Genomic DNA, 17,672 nt, shown 5'->3' on the forward strand with positions numbered 1-17,672 from the left:
CACACAATCTCCCGAGCTGAGAAGATGAGATCGAGATTTCAGTTAAGGAGATATGGCTCGAACTTCCGATTCAGGAACTGCAACACGCGTTCAACAGGTTCAACATAGCAATCTCGTCGCCAGACTCCCCATGATATTATGTACTTTTTCCGAGTTAACATCGATCCTTAACACATAGAAACGGTTCAGGGAGCTGACCGCATACGAGCATTCTCCGTTTGTGCTGGACCGCCTGGTATTGCACGCGTCGTACGCGTGTCCATCAACGTCTTCATGAACTTCGGGACCTTCTCATCATTTATGCTGCAAGAAAGGGTCATTGGCTGGACCAATCCACTGCCAACTCAACTCCTTGAGTTCCCCCAGCAGGTTATCATACCATGCATGAACTTGCCCGATGATAATGACGTGGTAGACCATACAGTACACATCTTCTTGGGTCTTACCCACAAAGGAGTCACTGATGGGAAACTAGGTCTACAATCTTTTCTAGATGGCTGGCTGAAGGCACTCAGAAGGTTCATACAAAGCTCAAGTGGGTTGAAGAATTATTTAAGAACTGACGGTCATTGTAAGTGTCTCATCAAAGCGATTAGCTTTTCAGGAGACCGTGGGATCTCCTTTGATCGTGATGTAATCCAGGACAGAATATACCAAACTTTCTCCTTACGCACTGCGTCGATACCTAAATATTACTACCTGTGGACGCAAGGAGTGGCACTTGAAGGCGGTTCCCATCAGCCCTTCGCAAACCCTCTTCAGTTAGGGGATCGAGCAATAAGTATTTCTGGGCATCAAGTGAGCCCCGTTCAGCTGTATTGCATGAATACCAAAGACTTCAGCTGAGAAGATGCTGTACCACTAGATCCTCGTTGATGGTGCTGTGCCTTACAACATTGTACTCAACTGGGTATTCTGGTGTCCTCTAGAATTGTACAAATCTGACAAGGGGGAAAACATCAAAAATGGATAGTAATTCAAGCATGACAGTACATGATGTGTGCTGCCTATAACTGCACCTTTTTGTTGAGGATCCCACATCAGAAATTTTACTTTACTGCGGTCCGCAAACACCAGAGCCGGTGATAAAAGGCTGTCCAAAGTACCATTTGCGACGCAGTACAAGAGGCATATGTGATGGCTGTGAGACTACATACATATACTGCTGATTATCTGAAGAATCGAAAATCTACCAGACTTGCGTTGTTAGATTATTCCTTGATCAAAATTCGCATATTTCAAAGACATCGATGTTTGTCATCTTACAACCTACAATTGTAAGACTCCTTAGAAATTACCCGGACCATTATGAATATGCTTTGATAATGGTAGGGTAATGATGATGTTAAGAAGAGACGCGGCTGAGACAGTTTCAGTAGCTGTTGTCCAGTAGAATATCAAGGTTTAGCAGGTAGTGTTGAGCGCATCTGCCGGTCAATAATAGTCATTGTTATTATTGGTGTTGGAAGTGCCAGAATTGGTGCCCGCAGGTCTCCTCTCACTCCTATTCTGTGTTGTGTGTCAGAGTATTTGGTTATTAACGAAAGCTCTCCAAGTCTCCTAACCTGGTCGGCGAGACGGTGGCTGTCTTGTTTCCAAGTTTAGAATGCCACCTCTTATGATCCACCCCCGAAAGCAACAAAGTCAGCAAACATGGCGCAGCAAGCCGCCAATGGGTCCAGGCTGGACCTGCTCCTACTCAGTACCCAGCGCCGGGGCTCACATTCCAACTTTTTTTTCTTCTCATGTTTCTTGTCAATCGCTTCTCTTGTCTTGTCTATAGCCGATACTCTCGGAGTTTACGTTTTCGGCTTGTTCGAACCTTTTTTTCGTCTCCTCCCCTCTCCGTCCCCGCGCTATCCCCTCCAAAGCTGCGGTCGACATCCCCTAAACAGCGAACGAGATTCGACAGTACTCAGCCCGGGGAGAAAGCGAAGTGCCCTAGCTATAGGCAACTAACCACCCATCGCTGAATGACGTTTATTGGCTCTTTTGGATTATCACCGGCTTTCAATTGCCTTCTTCGCTCCGCCATAGCGCGTTCCCATCCTGACTGACCTCAAAGAAGTCTTTCATGAGGACTTAGTCGGTGGGCATATATCATCCGAGGCGCGTTTCGGTACTGCTTCGACATCGTGGATTGAATCGCGGACGAGGGGGCTGACCTCCCCGAGGAGGTCATCCCAACCGCACGAGCTGGTCGTGATGTGTGCAGGTAACGATGCGGACCGGCATGGCACATGGAGTCCTACGTTTACATCTCATCAACGCGCAGACAACTTCTCCCATAAAGACCGTCCTTTTCAGAACCGGATCTTGGAAACACCTCGACGACGACGGCGATGGCACATTCTGAGAACTACAAATCATGGCATAGCGGGCCTGCTGGTGATGTTGTTATTGACACTTGTATCGTCGGCTCGCGCTGCGTTACTTAACTTCGAAAATTGTTTGGATGCATCCATCATCGAGTCGCATCCTTTACAATTGCAGTTCGTTCCCTTGGATGTGTCCGTCATTTTCGATCTGGTGGACCCCCTTTATACTCTCAATGTCACGATATATGGCAATGTGTCTGGGACTGCCGATCGGTCATCGTCCTATCCATCTCCTGATGATCCCCGGTGGTCAAACCCGAACGATACTGTCGGGAAGATCGCTGATGTCGACACAGCCAACTACAAATTAAGTACTCTTCTGACCGATGTGGACGTAGTCAGCTTCTCCCCATATAACGATGCCTCCAGATTCTGTCATGCCGTTACTCAGGGAGGACCTTGCCCTTTGGGGCCGGTCTTTTACGCGAATGCGTGAGTCTCGGCCCCCTTCTTGAGCGCCTCGATGCATCACATCACCTCTGTGTTCCCTGCGTGTTCCGCTCTTACTGACTTGGTTTTACTACAGATCTAACTTGTCCGCGCTGCGCGCTTTCTCGGTCCAGCACGACATGCAATCGGCCTACCGCTTTTCCACCCTCTCGTCAACTTTCAAAATCAAGTCGGGCGACGCAGCGGCTACTGTGCTTGGATGTATAACCGTGGACATCACACCGGACCTTGGAACATCTTTGAAGAATGCTCTAGCCTACGTCCCCCTCGTCATCCTTGTGCTGGTCGGAATCGCCACAATATCTGCGGCAATGTACAGCCCATGGGGCACGACGAATTTTTTCCACTGGACAAGCAATTATGGCCGGGATGAGGATGTTTTGCGGCTTGTGACGCCGGGTTTTGGGGACTGCTTGCAGTATATACAGTTCGCAGTTTTGACGGGTGCGCTCTCATTGAATTACCCTGGATACTATCAGCCAGTGGTCAGCCAAGTCTCCTGGTCTACGCTTATGTTCAACCAGAGCTTCGTCCACCCAGGTCATGGACGAGATCCTGTAATTGATGGGGTCTATGCCGTCAATGCTACCTATGGGCTTGAGAGATTGGATCAGTATGTCGGCTTGGCCACAGCAAGTGACATCTGGCCCGGGATGATCATCTGGTTGCTCGTGATCCTTGGCATAGTCACCGTTTTGATCCAGCTTGCATTCGCTTTCCGTTGGCTTCACCACGAACTGGCGAATATCCCGGAGGAGGATCTCCGTTCGAAAAATATGCCGTTCACTGTGGGGAATGTGGTTCGGATAGTTTTTAACTTTCTGTTCCTCCCCGTGGTGTCATTATCCTTCTTCCAGCTGGTGATTGCTGCCGATTCTCCAGCATATTCTGTGGCGCTCGCTGTTGTGGTCATTCTCGCATTATTGGCATTTTCCATCTGGACCGTCAGATTGATCGTGAGCACGCGCCCCAAGTCACACCTTTTCGACGACCTACCAACAGTGCTATTGTATGGACCTCTCTACAATACTTTCTGTGACGATGCGGCAGCATTCGCGGCTGTACCAATCTTCATCACTTTTGCTCGTGGTGTCGCAATTGGTGCTCTCCAACCATCTGGCATAGCCCAAATAGTGCTCCTCGCCGTCTGCGAAGTTGTATATGTTCTCACTCTCGTGGCCTTCCGACCATTTCCACATCCTACGTCCATGAACCTTTATCATGCTTGTTTCGCCATCGTGAGATTCCTCACAATACTTCTCAGCGTTGTTTTCGTCCCTTCTCTTGGAGTATCGCAGGCCGCGCGTGGGTGGATTGGATACATCATACTCCTACTCCACGCTTTGGTACTTGTCTTTGGATTTTTCCTCAACGCACTGCAGACTTTGATCGAAGTGATAGCTCGACTCGCTGGCGCTGGCGGTTACGAGGGTGGGGCCACCCGCGGAGGACTTGTCAAGGTATTCGGCATGCGCCAACTCTCGCGACGCCTACCGAGACGCGATACTGCGGGGACACGCCAAAGCATGGCCTCCGACGCTGTCATGCTTGCGCACACGGACGATCGGATGTCCGCGCAATTCGATGGCTCAAGACCAAGGAGCCTTTCAGGCAGCTCTGCGCTGCTTTTGAACAGAGCAACCGCAAGTGACGGCAGGGCCAGTGGGATATTCGAATCAGGAAGTGCACATGGGGGAACGCATAGCCGTGCCAACAGCAGTGGATTGTATACTCCTACTACCCTTGGGGGTTTCCAGGGTGCTGGCTACCAGACAACAGGAAGCAACTCACCCAAAAGCGGCCTCATCTACGCCATGCAACCACATGACCCCTATTATAGACCCCCTCGGCCCCGTAGGAATAACGAACGAGGTTCTTTCGAAAAGGGCAGGGCAGTCTCCCGCACAGTTTCGAGGTCGGGTAATTTGGGCGATATGGACGACGATCTCATTGAGGGTCCCTCAATCTCCGGAAGGGGTACACCTGTGCCTGCGTATATCCCGGCACCCAAGGACGATCTTGACTACGATGACTCAAGACCGTCCCGGAAGGACTATGCCGTCCGTGAAGTAGACTTCTACTACCGAGTCCGAGGCCCTCCACTTTCCCAATCTGGGACAAGAAAGTTGAAAACCGGCCCCGCAGATCCCACGGGCCCGGTTTCCTCCGCTACAGGCTTTTTCCGAAATCTCTTTAGGGGAAAGACAAAGGAGAAAGGCAAGGGTTTTGAAGTCGTCCGCAGCGCGAGAGCTCCTCCCCCTGGCCTCTTTACCGGGGGAGATAGTTTCAATGAGCCGTACAGGGACGAGCCCGAGGAGCAGCATTCTCCTGATCATGGACGCCAGGCTACGGAGAACGCTGTGGAGGAACTTGACTCGGAAGACGACGCCAATTCACCAACTACGCGGCCTTCCATCAGCTTACCGCACCTTGACATTGGCGGTGCTATCGAGCTTCCTAGCCGGCTGGGGTCGCGACGTAGCTCGTTATCACCCTCCGTGACTCGGCGGGATTCTGTCAATGCATTAGATCTGGAGAAGGACGCTCCTTCTCAATCCCTCCCCGTGGTCGAGGAAGCTGTCTCGACGGGGGTTTCAACACCCGAACTTCAGCGTGACACTACGCGCTTTTCGACGAGTCAACTTCAGCCCTCTTCCGGTGCCGGTCGCCTGCCATTCAGCGCCAACAGCTCACCTTCTCGCGATCGGAATCTCTCAATCGCTTCCACGACTGCGTCGAGATCATCCAGTCGCCGAGTCGGTCATGATGGCAGTGGTAAACCCGAACGTCCATCGAGCGTGGGTTATGTTGCTCAGCACCGGACCTCGGATTACATACACCAGGCTAGTCCGGACGAGCCTACCTTCGCAGGAAGTGCGGCTGAATTAGTGGACGAAGCTCCTCAAGAAGGAGTGCATTAAGTCGTCATTGTTAATGTTACTCACCTTCGACGTCCAACTCACGAATCTCCTTTATACTTCGCCCTCGTCCCCCTTTCGCATCTCTCTTCCCCTCGAAAAATAATACGTATCGGCGTTTGTGATATACTACCGGATTTTTTTCGTTTTCTTTACCTTTTTCTTTTTGCGCATCGCCTTGAGGACAGCGGCACTTAGCGAAATTTGACCTTTTCTCCGGCTTCTTTGACGATGGCCTCGACATACGACGAAGCTACAGGGCATCTTGTTAGACCAGTCTAATTTTGTTTCAAGCCTCTTGTTTGTGATTTATGGCGGCCCAGGGCAACAGAGGGCCCACGCGATTGTACATCTGGGGGGTTTTTTTCTGTATGACATCCTAAACAATAGTTTATTTTTAACTATATTGAATGGTAACAAGATGCTTGTGAATTTACTTTTGTATTTGGTCCCGATGCATTCACATGCTTCTGACCACTGTCAGCGTTATCGTCGGTTGATTCGGATTTGAACCTGAAGACAACAAAGTGATGTGTCACGCTACAACTCTAAACAAACAAACACATTTTCATATCGCCACAACGAGTATCTGGTGACACCAAACGCCTGTATGAGAGCAACAATCATTCTCGTCGTCATCCATTGGTCTCATGCGATTTCCACGGTCAGGTATTCGAAATATCCGAAATATTCGAAATGATCGTGTCATAATAAATCCTAGACGCGTTGAGATCCAGCAGAGCAAAGTCCCAGTGGCGCCGCCGTTTGTAAGCTTGCAAGGAGCCCCGCGGCGATTCCTCGGGTTGAAGTGATTAGGCACGTCCGCGTTGTTTCCCGCACCGAGTCCTTTCTCTAGTTTTGTACTTTGTGCGCCCCTTTTTAATGTCAGCTTGTTGCTGCGAATGACCTTGAAATCGTTTCTCTGATGGTCTGCTCAATCTCGGTGTTATTATCCTGTCTGTTGTCTCGCAGTTGCTGGCTTACTGTCACGAGACCATTGATAGTTGATCATTAAGGCCCGGGGCACCATCAGATTCTCGCAGCCACCTCGCTTCGCAAAGATAACGAATTTGCCCTTCTTCATTGCGCTACGTCTTTCTTCCTCTCTCCTCAAGTGTTGAATATACACGACACTTTGAAAATTACTCGACCAGTCTACTATCTCCATACCAAGCCGCATCGTCAGATATTGCACAGCTACCCGCACCCATCCTGGAATTTCCACGCCACACAGTCGATGACGGCCCGTCATCCAAACGGCGGAGACTGGTCTCCTCTTCAACTGTAGGGAGCCCAAGCTTAAGGTCCTCTTCCTCTACGTTTCCAAGGTTTATGTCTTCGTCGTCAAGTACCGCTTCCTCCGCTCCTTCTACACCTGCAGCTCCACCCTCCTCATTCTTTACTCCTCGTCCTACCGGCGCTGTCCCCAAGCCTCATGCTAGCTCAGAAAGCTTGAGAACATCAAGTGCCGGCACTGCTTTTGATAAACGGTCGGAACGGCGACGGTCAACTCTCTCTGGGTCAGATCGGAAGAGAAGGCTGAACAATTTCGAGGGGGATGGGTGGCCGCATCGCACAGGGTCCCATAGGATGATGGAAGCTGGATCGAGTAGCCGGGTAGCAGTGGATAGCAGGTCTATCCAGTCGGCATCATCGCATGCGGCAGCGACTCCTGCAGTTCCTGGTTCCTCGTTCGCCACACCTATCGAACTATCGTCTCCGCCACCGCCGCCGCTACCTGAAAGACCGGACAATACGCACCGAACTTCCTGGTCGCAGGGCGCCAATGGATATATGGAGTATATACGGCCGCAATGGCAGCCTGATTCGGAGGTTACGAACTGCCCGATATGCGGAACAGCGTTCAGTTTCTGGTACAGGAAGCACCACTGTCGGAAGTGTGGACGAGTGGTTTGTGCGGCTTGTTCTCCTCATCGAATTACAATACCTAGGCAGTTTATCGTCCGTCCTCCGGAGCCGAATCACTCCCCTGCAGCGAACTTGATGCCCTCGCGGGCGGCACAGGTCATGAATCTGGATGGGGATGATACCGCTCAATCACCGGCGGCGATTAACCCAGCCCTCGGCGGTGGCGAGGAGGTACGACTCTGCAACCCGTGTGTGCCAGACCCCAATCCAGAACCGCTGCGTGGGTACACTGCGGTGCGAGGAGGTGGTGAACAAGGGACGAACTGGGGCAGAGGTCCACCGAGCCAAGCTCGACACCGGCCTTATCACTCCATGTCGACATCTACGAGACAGTTTCCTTACGATGCATTTGTAAGTTTTGTCAACTCGCAAAGTCGAGTGATAAACACTGACAAGATCTCGCCTTTCCAGACGGAGCCCTCTTCTTCACGATTTAATCGGCGATCAATAAGCTCGAATGATTACGCAGGCTTGGGCGGTGCTCTAGGCGGGGTGTTCAGTTCCAGCTTACAAGAGAGACCAATGCGATATGGCTCATTGTCCAGTTCGCAGTATTCTAACCGACATGTTAGTTCCTCGGCGCGTCCCTACCTAGGCTACTTTCCGGCACACCGCCACTTACCTCCACCGGCACCTGAGGGGACTAGTGTATCTACTGGGAGATCGTTCAGAACAACCGGTGATGATCAGGATTTTCACCGGCGCGTCTTCTATCCATCCAGGCGCCATGTTGACGAGAGCGATATTTGTCCCATCTGTAGCGATGAACTTCCACCGCTGGGCGAGAATGGTAACGAGGATGCCCGGGAAGCCCATATCCGTGAGTGCATCGAGAGCCATGGCCGTGGCGCGCGGTCAGCCTCTCGAGGAGGCAGTCCAGTACCTGCGTCTCCTGTTCCAGTTCGCATGCTTGCATTCACTGCTACGGAGAAGGACTGTCTAGGACACGACGGTGCCGTGCAAGAATGCACGATCTGTATGGAAGACTACGAGGTGGGCCAGCCGCTGGTACGCTTGGAGTGTCTATGCAAGTTTCACAAGAGGTGCATTGTAGAATGGTTTGGGCGCAAGAAGGAGTGCCCCGTGCACAAGGTGGCCTGAAGATCCGACAAGTATGCCACGCATCCTGCCTGCACACGACTTTTCCATGTTACGAATTGCAGTCCCTCGCCTTTTTGGAGTCGATGCTCTCTGGTAAAGCATTGATAACGGTCATTTTACGATTTTTGATACTCAGCAGCATGTCTATTTTGGTGAATATTGTCGTTTTCATTTCATAGAGTTAGCGTTTCCTATGTCGAGATGTCAGGGTTGGCTTTTGCTGGAGTGTTTCTTATGTTGAAGTGGGATGGTTCAGGCTATGGCGTTATAGTTCTACGGATTCCTTGTCGAGCTTCCCCACTCATATATCCCAATCAAGTATTTGCTAGAATATCGATTCTTTTTCGGATGATCGTCAGTCAGCCGCTAGATTCCCCTCGAAAATTGGATCACTCAATATGTATCAATATCGAACCTTGTAAGTGTCTGGCGAGAAAGCAGATAAGCTGTTTCATGGAAGATACCAGGATGCTCTGAACGATGGAGTAGATAAAACGTGGAAGAGTCGACGGATAATGGTACCTAATGAGAGTCCCGAATCGTGACAAATCAACTTCTGATTTCCTCGGGCAGACCTGCTCCATCCAAATGACCATCAAACCGACGTCGTCTACAGGGTTCTTCCCATCAAACAACACCATCTTCTTTTTTGCCAATTTGTTTAGCTGCTCTAAGCCTGCAGCAAATGTTTAGATTGATGCTGCGGAAGGCTGGATCGTGATCTCCTCCCGGCAAATCTCCACTGATCGGTCATCGGTGGCCCGACTGACCGTTTTCCCGACTGTCTGCAAGGGGGTTTGACTGTCACTCCGACTGCAGCTATCATTTATCCGATTGAATCATCACAGGTAAGCTGAGACAATCTCTCTCTGGTCGCCGTCGACCGAATGACTGTGAATTTGCGCACATCGTTTCCGACGCAACGATGCAGAGCTACCTACTGACAATGCTACGCGCATCCGCAGAGTCCGCGCTTGCTTGCACTCGCAGCCCCGCAAGCAATGGACATCGATCCGCGTCTACGTGTCGGTCGTGACAAGAACGGCCCGGAAGGATCGCAGATCGGCCACTCATACGTTCCAGCTATTGCGTCAAGACAAGGAGAGAGCACTCCTACCACCGCTCCCTCGACGACGCATCCTCCCAGCGACTACCCCGACCCGCCATCGTCCCACTTCTCCCCATGCGAACAAGTACACTCCGCGTCCTCCGCCTCAGGTAGCCTCAACCAATACGCTGCATCGAATACGCAATCAACCTCGCCTCATGGGTATTATCCCAGCGGGCCGCTGCGTGAAAACGCATCGACCGACCCTAATGATCCATACGGGGATCTGAAGCGGCCGCGCGCTTGCGAGGCATGCAGGCAGCTCAAAGTTCGATGCGAGCCGGACCCGAGCAATCCGAACGGATCGTGCAAACGGTGTGCGAAAGCTGGGAGAACGTGTGTTGTGACGGCGCCGACTCGCAAGCGCCAGAAGAAGACAGATAGTCGGGTTGCGGAGCTGGAGAGGAAAATCGATGCGTTGACGGCGAGTCTGCAGGCCTCGCAGGGTCACGAGCTGCTACCGCAGACGAGGCCCGCGGGCGAACCGCGGGAGGAACATCAGGGAAGACGGTGGCTTGGAGGCGGACAGACTGCGCCGAATGGGCCGACATATTTGAGTCCTCCTGTAGATTTGGCGGGTAGCAAACGACATTCCAGTGGGGAGGTCAAAGAACCGAGGGATCCCGGTTCTACATCAGTCTACCCTCGCGCGCCTAGTCCCGTCAAGGAGCAAGCGAGGGAGAACGCGCCTTCGAGACAATGGCGTGGTCCGTGGTCATGTTCGGAGTCTGCTTCCAGAGCGGACGCAGGGACTCCTGAGTTTGTTGATGTAATCGACCGAGGACTCGTCACCCTCGCGGTAGCTTCGGAGGCTTTCAATAGATTCGTGACTCATATGGCGCCTCAAATGCCATTTGTGGTTTTCCCTCCCAGCACGACTATGAGCGATGTTCGAAAATCGAAGCCGGTGCTGCTTCACGCTATTATCGCAGTCTCTATCGGCACCATACAGCCTGATGCTCAGCTCGCATTGCTGGAAGACTTCTACAAGACTATCGCAGAGCGAATCGTGGTCAAGGGTGAAAAGTCCTTTGACCTGGTGCAGGCTTTGGTCGTCTCCTGCAACTGGTACACTCCACCTGACCATTTTGAGAGGCTCAAATTCTACCAATTGACTCACATGGCCGTCTCCCTGGCGATGGATCTTGGGATGAACAGGAAGCTGTTGGTTCGAAACAAGCCTTTACCTATGTTCAAGGATTTGGTTATGAAGAAGCCGCCTTCAATGAATCTTGATTCTCCAGAGACGCGACGGACATGGCTTGGTTGTTATTTCATGGCTGTCCAGTAAGTCTTCCCGCCAAGGAGATTATACTAGTACCCTTGTTGACCTTCTGGCAGAGTTTCTGTTTCTTTAAGGCGTGTCCTGCTCGTCCGATGGCAGCCATATATGGACGAATGCGTGGCAATTCTGGAAAATTCTCCCGACGCCTTGCCTTCCGATAAAGCAGTGATACAGTGGGCGAGAGTTGCGCACATGACTGAGGATATCAATTTTCAGTTGTCCTCCGATGATACCGTCTATGTGCCCTTCACAGATCCGAAGGTCCAGTACACGGTGAAGGTGTTTGAAAAGCAACTGGAACAGTGGAAGAGGGAAACTCCGCCGGAAATTGATACTCGTAAGTTTGGTGGCCGCGCTGTACATCAAGCACCTTAATTGACCAACGTACAGCTATCATGAAACAGTCCGAGCACTTTCTGAAAATCTACATATACGAAAACTCAATGTTGATGGAGACCGGTGACGACCGGAAGAAAACAGGAGAAGAATATACCAACGCAGCTCATATGCATGCACTAAGCACCTGTTTGACGTCCATTCATCAAGTGCTAGACACCATTTGTTCCGTCGATATCAAGGACCTGATCTCCTTACCGACCGGCTGCTTGGCAAGAGTGTCATTTGCTGCAGTCTCCCTCATCAAGCTATATTCTGTCATTTCATCTCCCGGGAGCCAAATAGGACAGGTCATTGATCCATCCAGTCTCAAGGTTGAATACTACCTCGACAAAGTGGTTGACCACTACGCCGCAGCAGGAGAGCTTCCTGGGGGTCGAACACCTGGCAAATTTTCTTTCGTCCTCGCCATGCTTCGGAGTTGGTTTGTCAAGCGCAAAGACCACAATCGAGCGCTGAGAGATGCATTTGGGGGAGAACCAGTCTCTTGTAACACGATAGATTTCTCAGAGTCCCAGGAAGGAGACAAGCCCCAGTCGGTACGATTTGCCTCCTTACCCCCCTGATCCTACGACAACTCGCTATAAGCAGAAAAGAACTGATATTTCGAACAGGGCCAGACCCCCCTTCACCTCCTCAGCGAAGTCGCCAACAGCCGCTCCGCTACAGCCCATCCTTCCTCCCACCACCGACCAAGTTACGCCTCCCAATCCTCCGCTGAGCCTATCACCCAGACCCCGTCCTCCGATAGGACCGCGCAAACTGTCCCGACTAGTACCGCTACCGACTCAGACACTTGGACCCAGTACCCATCCGTCCCTCTTTCATCCGCAACAACCCAAGCCCAACAGCAAGCACAAAGGTTCTACTCGCCTTTCAACCCGAACTACCAGGATATAGCGTCTTACCCTGACGGCGGCAATATGATGATGTCCCCGATGAACCAGGGTTTCTTCGTGCCCGAGTTAGGAATGCAGGTTGGGATGGATGCGGGGAATATATTCGCGCTGGAGCACCTGCTGAGCGATGGGCTGTTCAATCTTCCGTTACCGGCTGATGTGGGAATGGGTTATTATTGACCTTGAGGATTTACAGTGGTTATTCAGATGAAAAGTAATGGCACAGGTTTATAAATATCCCCCTGTTCTTGGTTACTGTTTGGTCCAGCGTACTCGGTGTAAATATCAATATTGGTTTTCTTTTGTTTATCTCAGGCCAGATATATCCGGGACATTTTTCTCCTTCCTCTTGCCCGGCTAGCGTCATGATTTTTAAATGATTCGCCTCACTCTCTTCTGCTTTGTGTACTCCCTCGTAGATGCAGGGTTCCGCAACTGGGATGTCTTGTGAATTGTGTTGCCCTGAGTCTGAATTGCTTCAGAATAAGTGCAGTATGTAGCGTGAACATGGTGAAGAAACCCCACATAGAGGCCCCACACGGGAGAGATCCAGTTCCTAGAAGAGTTAGGAGATTGCCCCACCTAATATGGGGCGATTCTTATCATCTGATCCTCAAGAGGAAATCATTGCGGCCGGTGTGCATCGAATTGCTGTTGTGGATGGCTTGTGGTGCATTACCGCATTGGGTAGATCATGTGGGGCCCAGTCAAGTACACCCATGAAGCCTTGCAGGGGGTTACTCCGAGACTGAAAGAGACTTTGTAGGTAATAAGATTGTTGGTTGGGGACCGGAAGGGGATACGTTAATTTGGACGCGTAAGTGAAAACTTGCGTGTTCGGCGGTAGATCGAGCGACCTGTTTATGCCGATCAAGTACTTAGTATGAAGATGTGGACGGGAAAACTCCCAAAGACAATGTCTGGTCAAGTTGCGGTGAAGCCCCAGTCGTGGCTGAGCTTTTGCACCTCGAATGCCCACGGCCAACCGTTTTCTGCCTCTGTTTTGCGAAGCAGAGCAAGGAGGCAATTCTGTGCCAGAGGATCGAGGATCCACGAACCGCCTAAAAAATGAATTAGCAGCTCGTTACCGCCTGGGAACCTTTCCGGACATTGTCCGCGGGAATGACTTACAGGCACAGAGCGCGTGGCAGGCCATGATGCGTATTGATGGGTCATCGTCGGTTGAGAGGGCAATACCAAAGATAATGCCGAGATTCGTTAGAATATCATCCTGCTGGGTTTTCAGCAATCATGCATAATTAGGCAACCTTTTGAAGACAGACCTTGATGCTTCTCACAATATGCTCTGGGGGGTTGCCAGCATGGGTCGTGTGTAATTCATGCTCCAGTAGTAGAGCCTTTGCCATACAAATATGCTGTATCGCGGTAGCTACGATCGCGTTAACAGTCAGCTCGGAACGTCAATTTTTTATGAAGCTGACTTGAGCTTACCATGTAAAGGTGTCGTATACCAAATCACGGGAAACGGCCTGTGATTATGCGGGTCGGCAGGAGAGAAATGCAATGGTTGGAAAGTTTCCGGCTTCTCTAACTCCCATATTCGGATTTTCCTTCTCAATTCAACACCATCCACCGTGTCTAAGCGCATTTGATGATTCGCGCCATAGCAATAATTGATGGCTTCAGCTAGAAGCCACGTAGCCCTATGCGTCCAATCTCGTTCGGCTAGGGGATTCTTGCTCTCCCACATCTGGCAAAGGCTTTGTTCAAAGGGGCTGAGCGTCAACCGTAGGGGGTTGTGGTGCGAAAGTGCAAACTGAATATCCTGCATCAAAAAGACCCAAAACGATGCCTCCGCAAGACCTCCGGAGATTGCACAGTCGACCTGAGAGCTGAAATAAACTGAACCGGCTAGGAGGTGTCGCTGCTGATCGGTGGAGGGGGCGTGAGCTGTAAAGGCGTGCCAATGCATTAGTGATTCGGTCCATGTAATTTTTCGTTGTTCCCTCGCACGCACAAGAAATCTGCTCAAAGAAGCGTAATATCACCGTCGAAGCGAGAACAACCTCTATGCTGATGCTGAAGTTTCTGTTCTCTAGCGCGGGAAGAAGGATCGCGATACACCTTTCGTGATATTCATCTGCGATATTCGAGGGTACTGAGTTCTTCGTGTGGGAGAGATGACGAGCCGCTATGGCCAAACACGCGTAAAGAAGGAGCGGACAGGAGGGTGCCCGTTCCACAACATCCACCGAGAAATGCATTTCAGGGTCACTCACGTCCAGCTAGATAACTGTAGTTAGCCAGATGGTTCATCAGATTGAGATAATAGGACAGTACCCATGCACCCAAGGAGTTTCGAAAATGACGTAGAAGGAAGGCTTCACTAAGACTGGCCAGTTTCTGATGGCTGACCAGAGCATCTGGTGACAGAAGAGAATCGGTCACATTGGGGGTAAATTGTCCTGCAATTCCCGACCAGCGTGGAATACTTGGGGAAGGAGAAGGGTTCACAGCGTTGACGATCGCCGACGAAGGGAATGCTGCACCAGACGACGATCGACCTTCAGGCACCGCCTCAAGGAAGGACGTTGGCGTCTCTACCGGAATAACATGATAATCAGCAGCCGTGCGGTCGGTCTCGTCTTCAAAATCGACTGGATGATTGTAAGACACCCCATCAGTGTCAGTGCTGGCCCGTTTCTCGTTTCAAACCTGAGAATCATGAAAGCTTCGGGTTGGACGTACCTTCTGGGGGAGTTTTGACCCAAACCTGGTCGTCAGGAAAAGTCAAGTCACTCTCTCCATAACGAGGTGGACCCTTTGGCCTCAGAGATGGGTTCTGACCGTGTCGGAAAGTGACCTCCTCTGGTTTTGTTGGTGCTGGAATACACTTCCGCCCTGATCGCTGACAACGCAGACATTCCGTACCAGTTTTATCACCTAAAGTCCGTTAGATCAGGCTTCTAGTCGTGCAGTTCAAGCGTAATAGTGATATTTACATTTCAGATGGCGCTGGCGACAAGTGAGACTTTAAGAGACATCGCAACACGTTAGCGAAGGCCAAGAAAAAAAAAAAAATTTTTTTTGCGACTGTCAAGCAAAGACACCAAGAGGCATGATACAAGGAACATTGACTGACCATCCCCTCATCACGTTGTCCTCAGGATGGTCATCGACAGGCAACTATAACAGCCATGGATGAGACGAAAACATCTACTGGTGTCTGAACCGATCTCTGAGGTGAGAAATGCTGCGGGAAAAGAAAGGAAGATTGAGAAGCAAGGGAAAAGACCCGAGAAAGAAGAGAGGACTAATATGCGGCTAGAGACTGGCCACCCGAGCGACAGCAAGTGATGATGCTGATGAATGGCCGAATAAACCCTGGGTGGTCTGTTGGTTTGTGCAAAGCGGATCAAGCGGACCAAGATACTCTGCGGGTCAACGCCGAATGAGAGGGAAAATTGCAGCACACAGGGACTTGACCTAGCGAGTGACGCTGATTTAAAGAAACGAGGAAGCATGGCTGTCAGTCATAGTTCTGCAAAAGGTGCAAAGGCAGACACAGGGATGTTGTTGGGCCAAGTGACTTCACTACCACCGTGTTCCAGGATCGCAGTGCGTAGTGTGTGATGAAGTCCATGAAGAACGTCCAGACTGCTACAGGCCGGCGGACTCCTTCTCCAACCGGAATAGCGACATACTCAAGCTTCAAGGCCGGATTGGAGCGCTGCAGAGCCGATGGCGTTCTCTCCGACAAGCGCATGGCGATTGACATGACCGCCTCTGATCACTGCCGAAACGAGAAAATCCTCCCAAGCCTATTATGAGGGAGGACCCATCCTTCCCAACGGTGCAATTAGGCTCAAAGTAAGCGAAGCAGAGTCTCGGTACTCGTGATTATTCACTCTTTCCGAGCCTCCGTATGGTTACTCCATCCTCAACTTCAGGGGCGGCCCCTTTGGTCGGCTGAGTAGACTATTATCCCTGACTCCTCCACAGTGAACCTTGGTTTGCCATCGAGGTAGTATCAGCGGCCCCACTGACTTCGTGAAATAGAACCTAGTGCCAAATATCCCTTGATCTGGACTCTACCGATGTACATCATCCCCGCTAGTCGTGGGGGTTCACGACTAGCATATTGTTCCGGACGGGCACACCTTAAGGCTAAAACGAGTAAACAGCCCTTTAAGGCGAAACGAGTTCAGCTTCTATTCGGCAAGAATCTGCCTTACTATCTGATAGCTTCATTTCATCCGTCAATAAGCCGGTGAGATTGACATGCTCATCAGACTTAAACCCTTCAACCCAGGTCTACGTCAGGAATGACTGAGCTCTTCATGTGATGGGCTTGACAAACGCACCTCTTAACTTATTGGGCCCTGCTCACGTGACTAGAGACTGATCCTATCCTCGAGTGGTTGTTAAATGCTCTTCGACTCAATTCAGGGGAAAAAGCGACTTGGCTATGAGTCAACTATAAACCGACTCTGTGACGATTCCGAAACAAGCTCTCCGCCACTAATGTCTCAGATGGCTGGGCGAGAGGATGGAGGAGGAAGTTTGACAGCAGCGTGCTGAGTAGCCTGAGTCCCGTGCGTCTTATAGTTTCATAACTTCGTGTTGTGTTTCGAGTCGAGGGTCCATTTCTAGTCAGACTAGAACGGCTAGTTAAGTTGACAAAACCCTCAGCTGTCGCCTTACCAGGCAAGAGAATAATCAAAGCTCTCAGGTGATGTTGTGATGTTGACGCAGTGGTGATGCTAACAGCAATGGGGCTTGTAAACAGACCAATTCACATGATACCCACGTGATATTCCCCTTCTCTATGGGAAAAGTATGATTGGCCCTTGCCTTGGCGCTGTACTTTACCATCATTCCAAGCATAGAAGTTTCCGACTTCGCAATCATCTCAAGCAGTACCAAGCACTTCATCCCTGTCCCCGCATCGAAAAAATGTTGGAAACCTCATAGGTCAGATTTTAGCCGTTACCACTTACATTGCAGAAAACAGACTGTCAGGTTGTTCCTGATCAGGCGGCCGTTTGTCGTCCACTTCCACTTGTAGTAAAAAAAAGGTATGAAATTCTACAGTCCTATGGGCCACCAAAATATAAGGATCTTCACCACGATTGTCGATCAATTCTGCATTCGGTGTTCTTTTGCGGCTGATTTTGGCCATGGAAAGATTGCCAACTAAAAAGTAGGCCAAACTTTCACGCAGTTGTGCAAGTAGCACATGAACGT

General features: G+C 50.8%; 4 protein-coding genes across 4 annotated transcripts; 3 read left to right on the top strand and 1 right to left on the bottom strand.

Annotated features, from left to right (window-relative positions):
• Positions 1 to 2,205: 2,205 nt before the first annotated feature.
• Aud_009716 (uncharacterized protein) lies at positions 2,206 to 5,749 on the top strand (the record flags this gene model as incomplete). The annotated part of the gene is made up of 2 exons (XM_043294565.1): positions 2,206 to 2,810; positions 2,905 to 5,749. 2 exons carry the CDS (start codon positions 2,206 to 2,208, stop codon positions 5,747 to 5,749), a joined length of 3,450 nt encoding a protein of 1,149 aa, XP_043150500.1.
• A 1,329-nt stretch (positions 5,750 to 7,078) lies between these two features.
• On the top strand, positions 7,079 to 8,776 carry Aud_009717 (phosphatidylinositol-3-phosphate-binding ubiquitin-protein ligase; the record flags this gene model as incomplete). The annotated part of the gene is made up of 1 exon (XM_043294566.1): positions 7,079 to 8,776. One exon carries the CDS (start codon positions 7,079 to 7,081, stop codon positions 8,774 to 8,776), a length of 1,698 nt encoding a protein of 565 aa, XP_043150501.1.
• Positions 8,777 to 9,663: 887 nt separating this feature from the next.
• Aud_009718 (putative C6 transcription factor (War1)) lies at positions 9,664 to 12,644 on the top strand (the record flags this gene model as incomplete). Its single annotated transcript, XM_043294567.1, has 5 exons — positions 9,664 to 9,669; positions 9,742 to 11,171; positions 11,226 to 11,506; positions 11,560 to 12,104; positions 12,180 to 12,644. The coding sequence occupies 5 exons, from the start codon at positions 9,664 to 9,666 to the stop codon at positions 12,642 to 12,644; spliced, it is 2,727 nt and encodes a 908-aa protein (XP_043150502.1).
• A 744-nt stretch (positions 12,645 to 13,388) lies between these two features.
• Positions 13,389 to 16,203, bottom strand: Aud_009719 (uncharacterized protein; the record flags this gene model as incomplete). Its single annotated transcript, XM_043294568.1, has 8 exons — positions 13,389 to 13,525; positions 13,596 to 13,695; positions 13,748 to 13,854; positions 13,917 to 14,375; positions 14,443 to 14,710; positions 14,766 to 15,082; positions 15,174 to 15,368; positions 15,990 to 16,203. The coding sequence occupies 8 exons, from the start codon at positions 16,201 to 16,203 to the stop codon at positions 13,389 to 13,391; spliced, it is 1,797 nt and encodes a 598-aa protein (XP_043150503.1).
• Positions 16,204 to 17,672: the final 1,469 nt, after the last annotated feature.

This window comes from Aspergillus udagawae (assembly GCF_001078395.1).
Source record: "Aspergillus udagawae IFM 46973 DNA, scaffold_8, whole genome shotgun sequence".
NCBI classification, from domain to species: Eukaryota; Fungi; Ascomycota; class Eurotiomycetes; order Eurotiales; family Aspergillaceae; genus Aspergillus; species Aspergillus udagawae.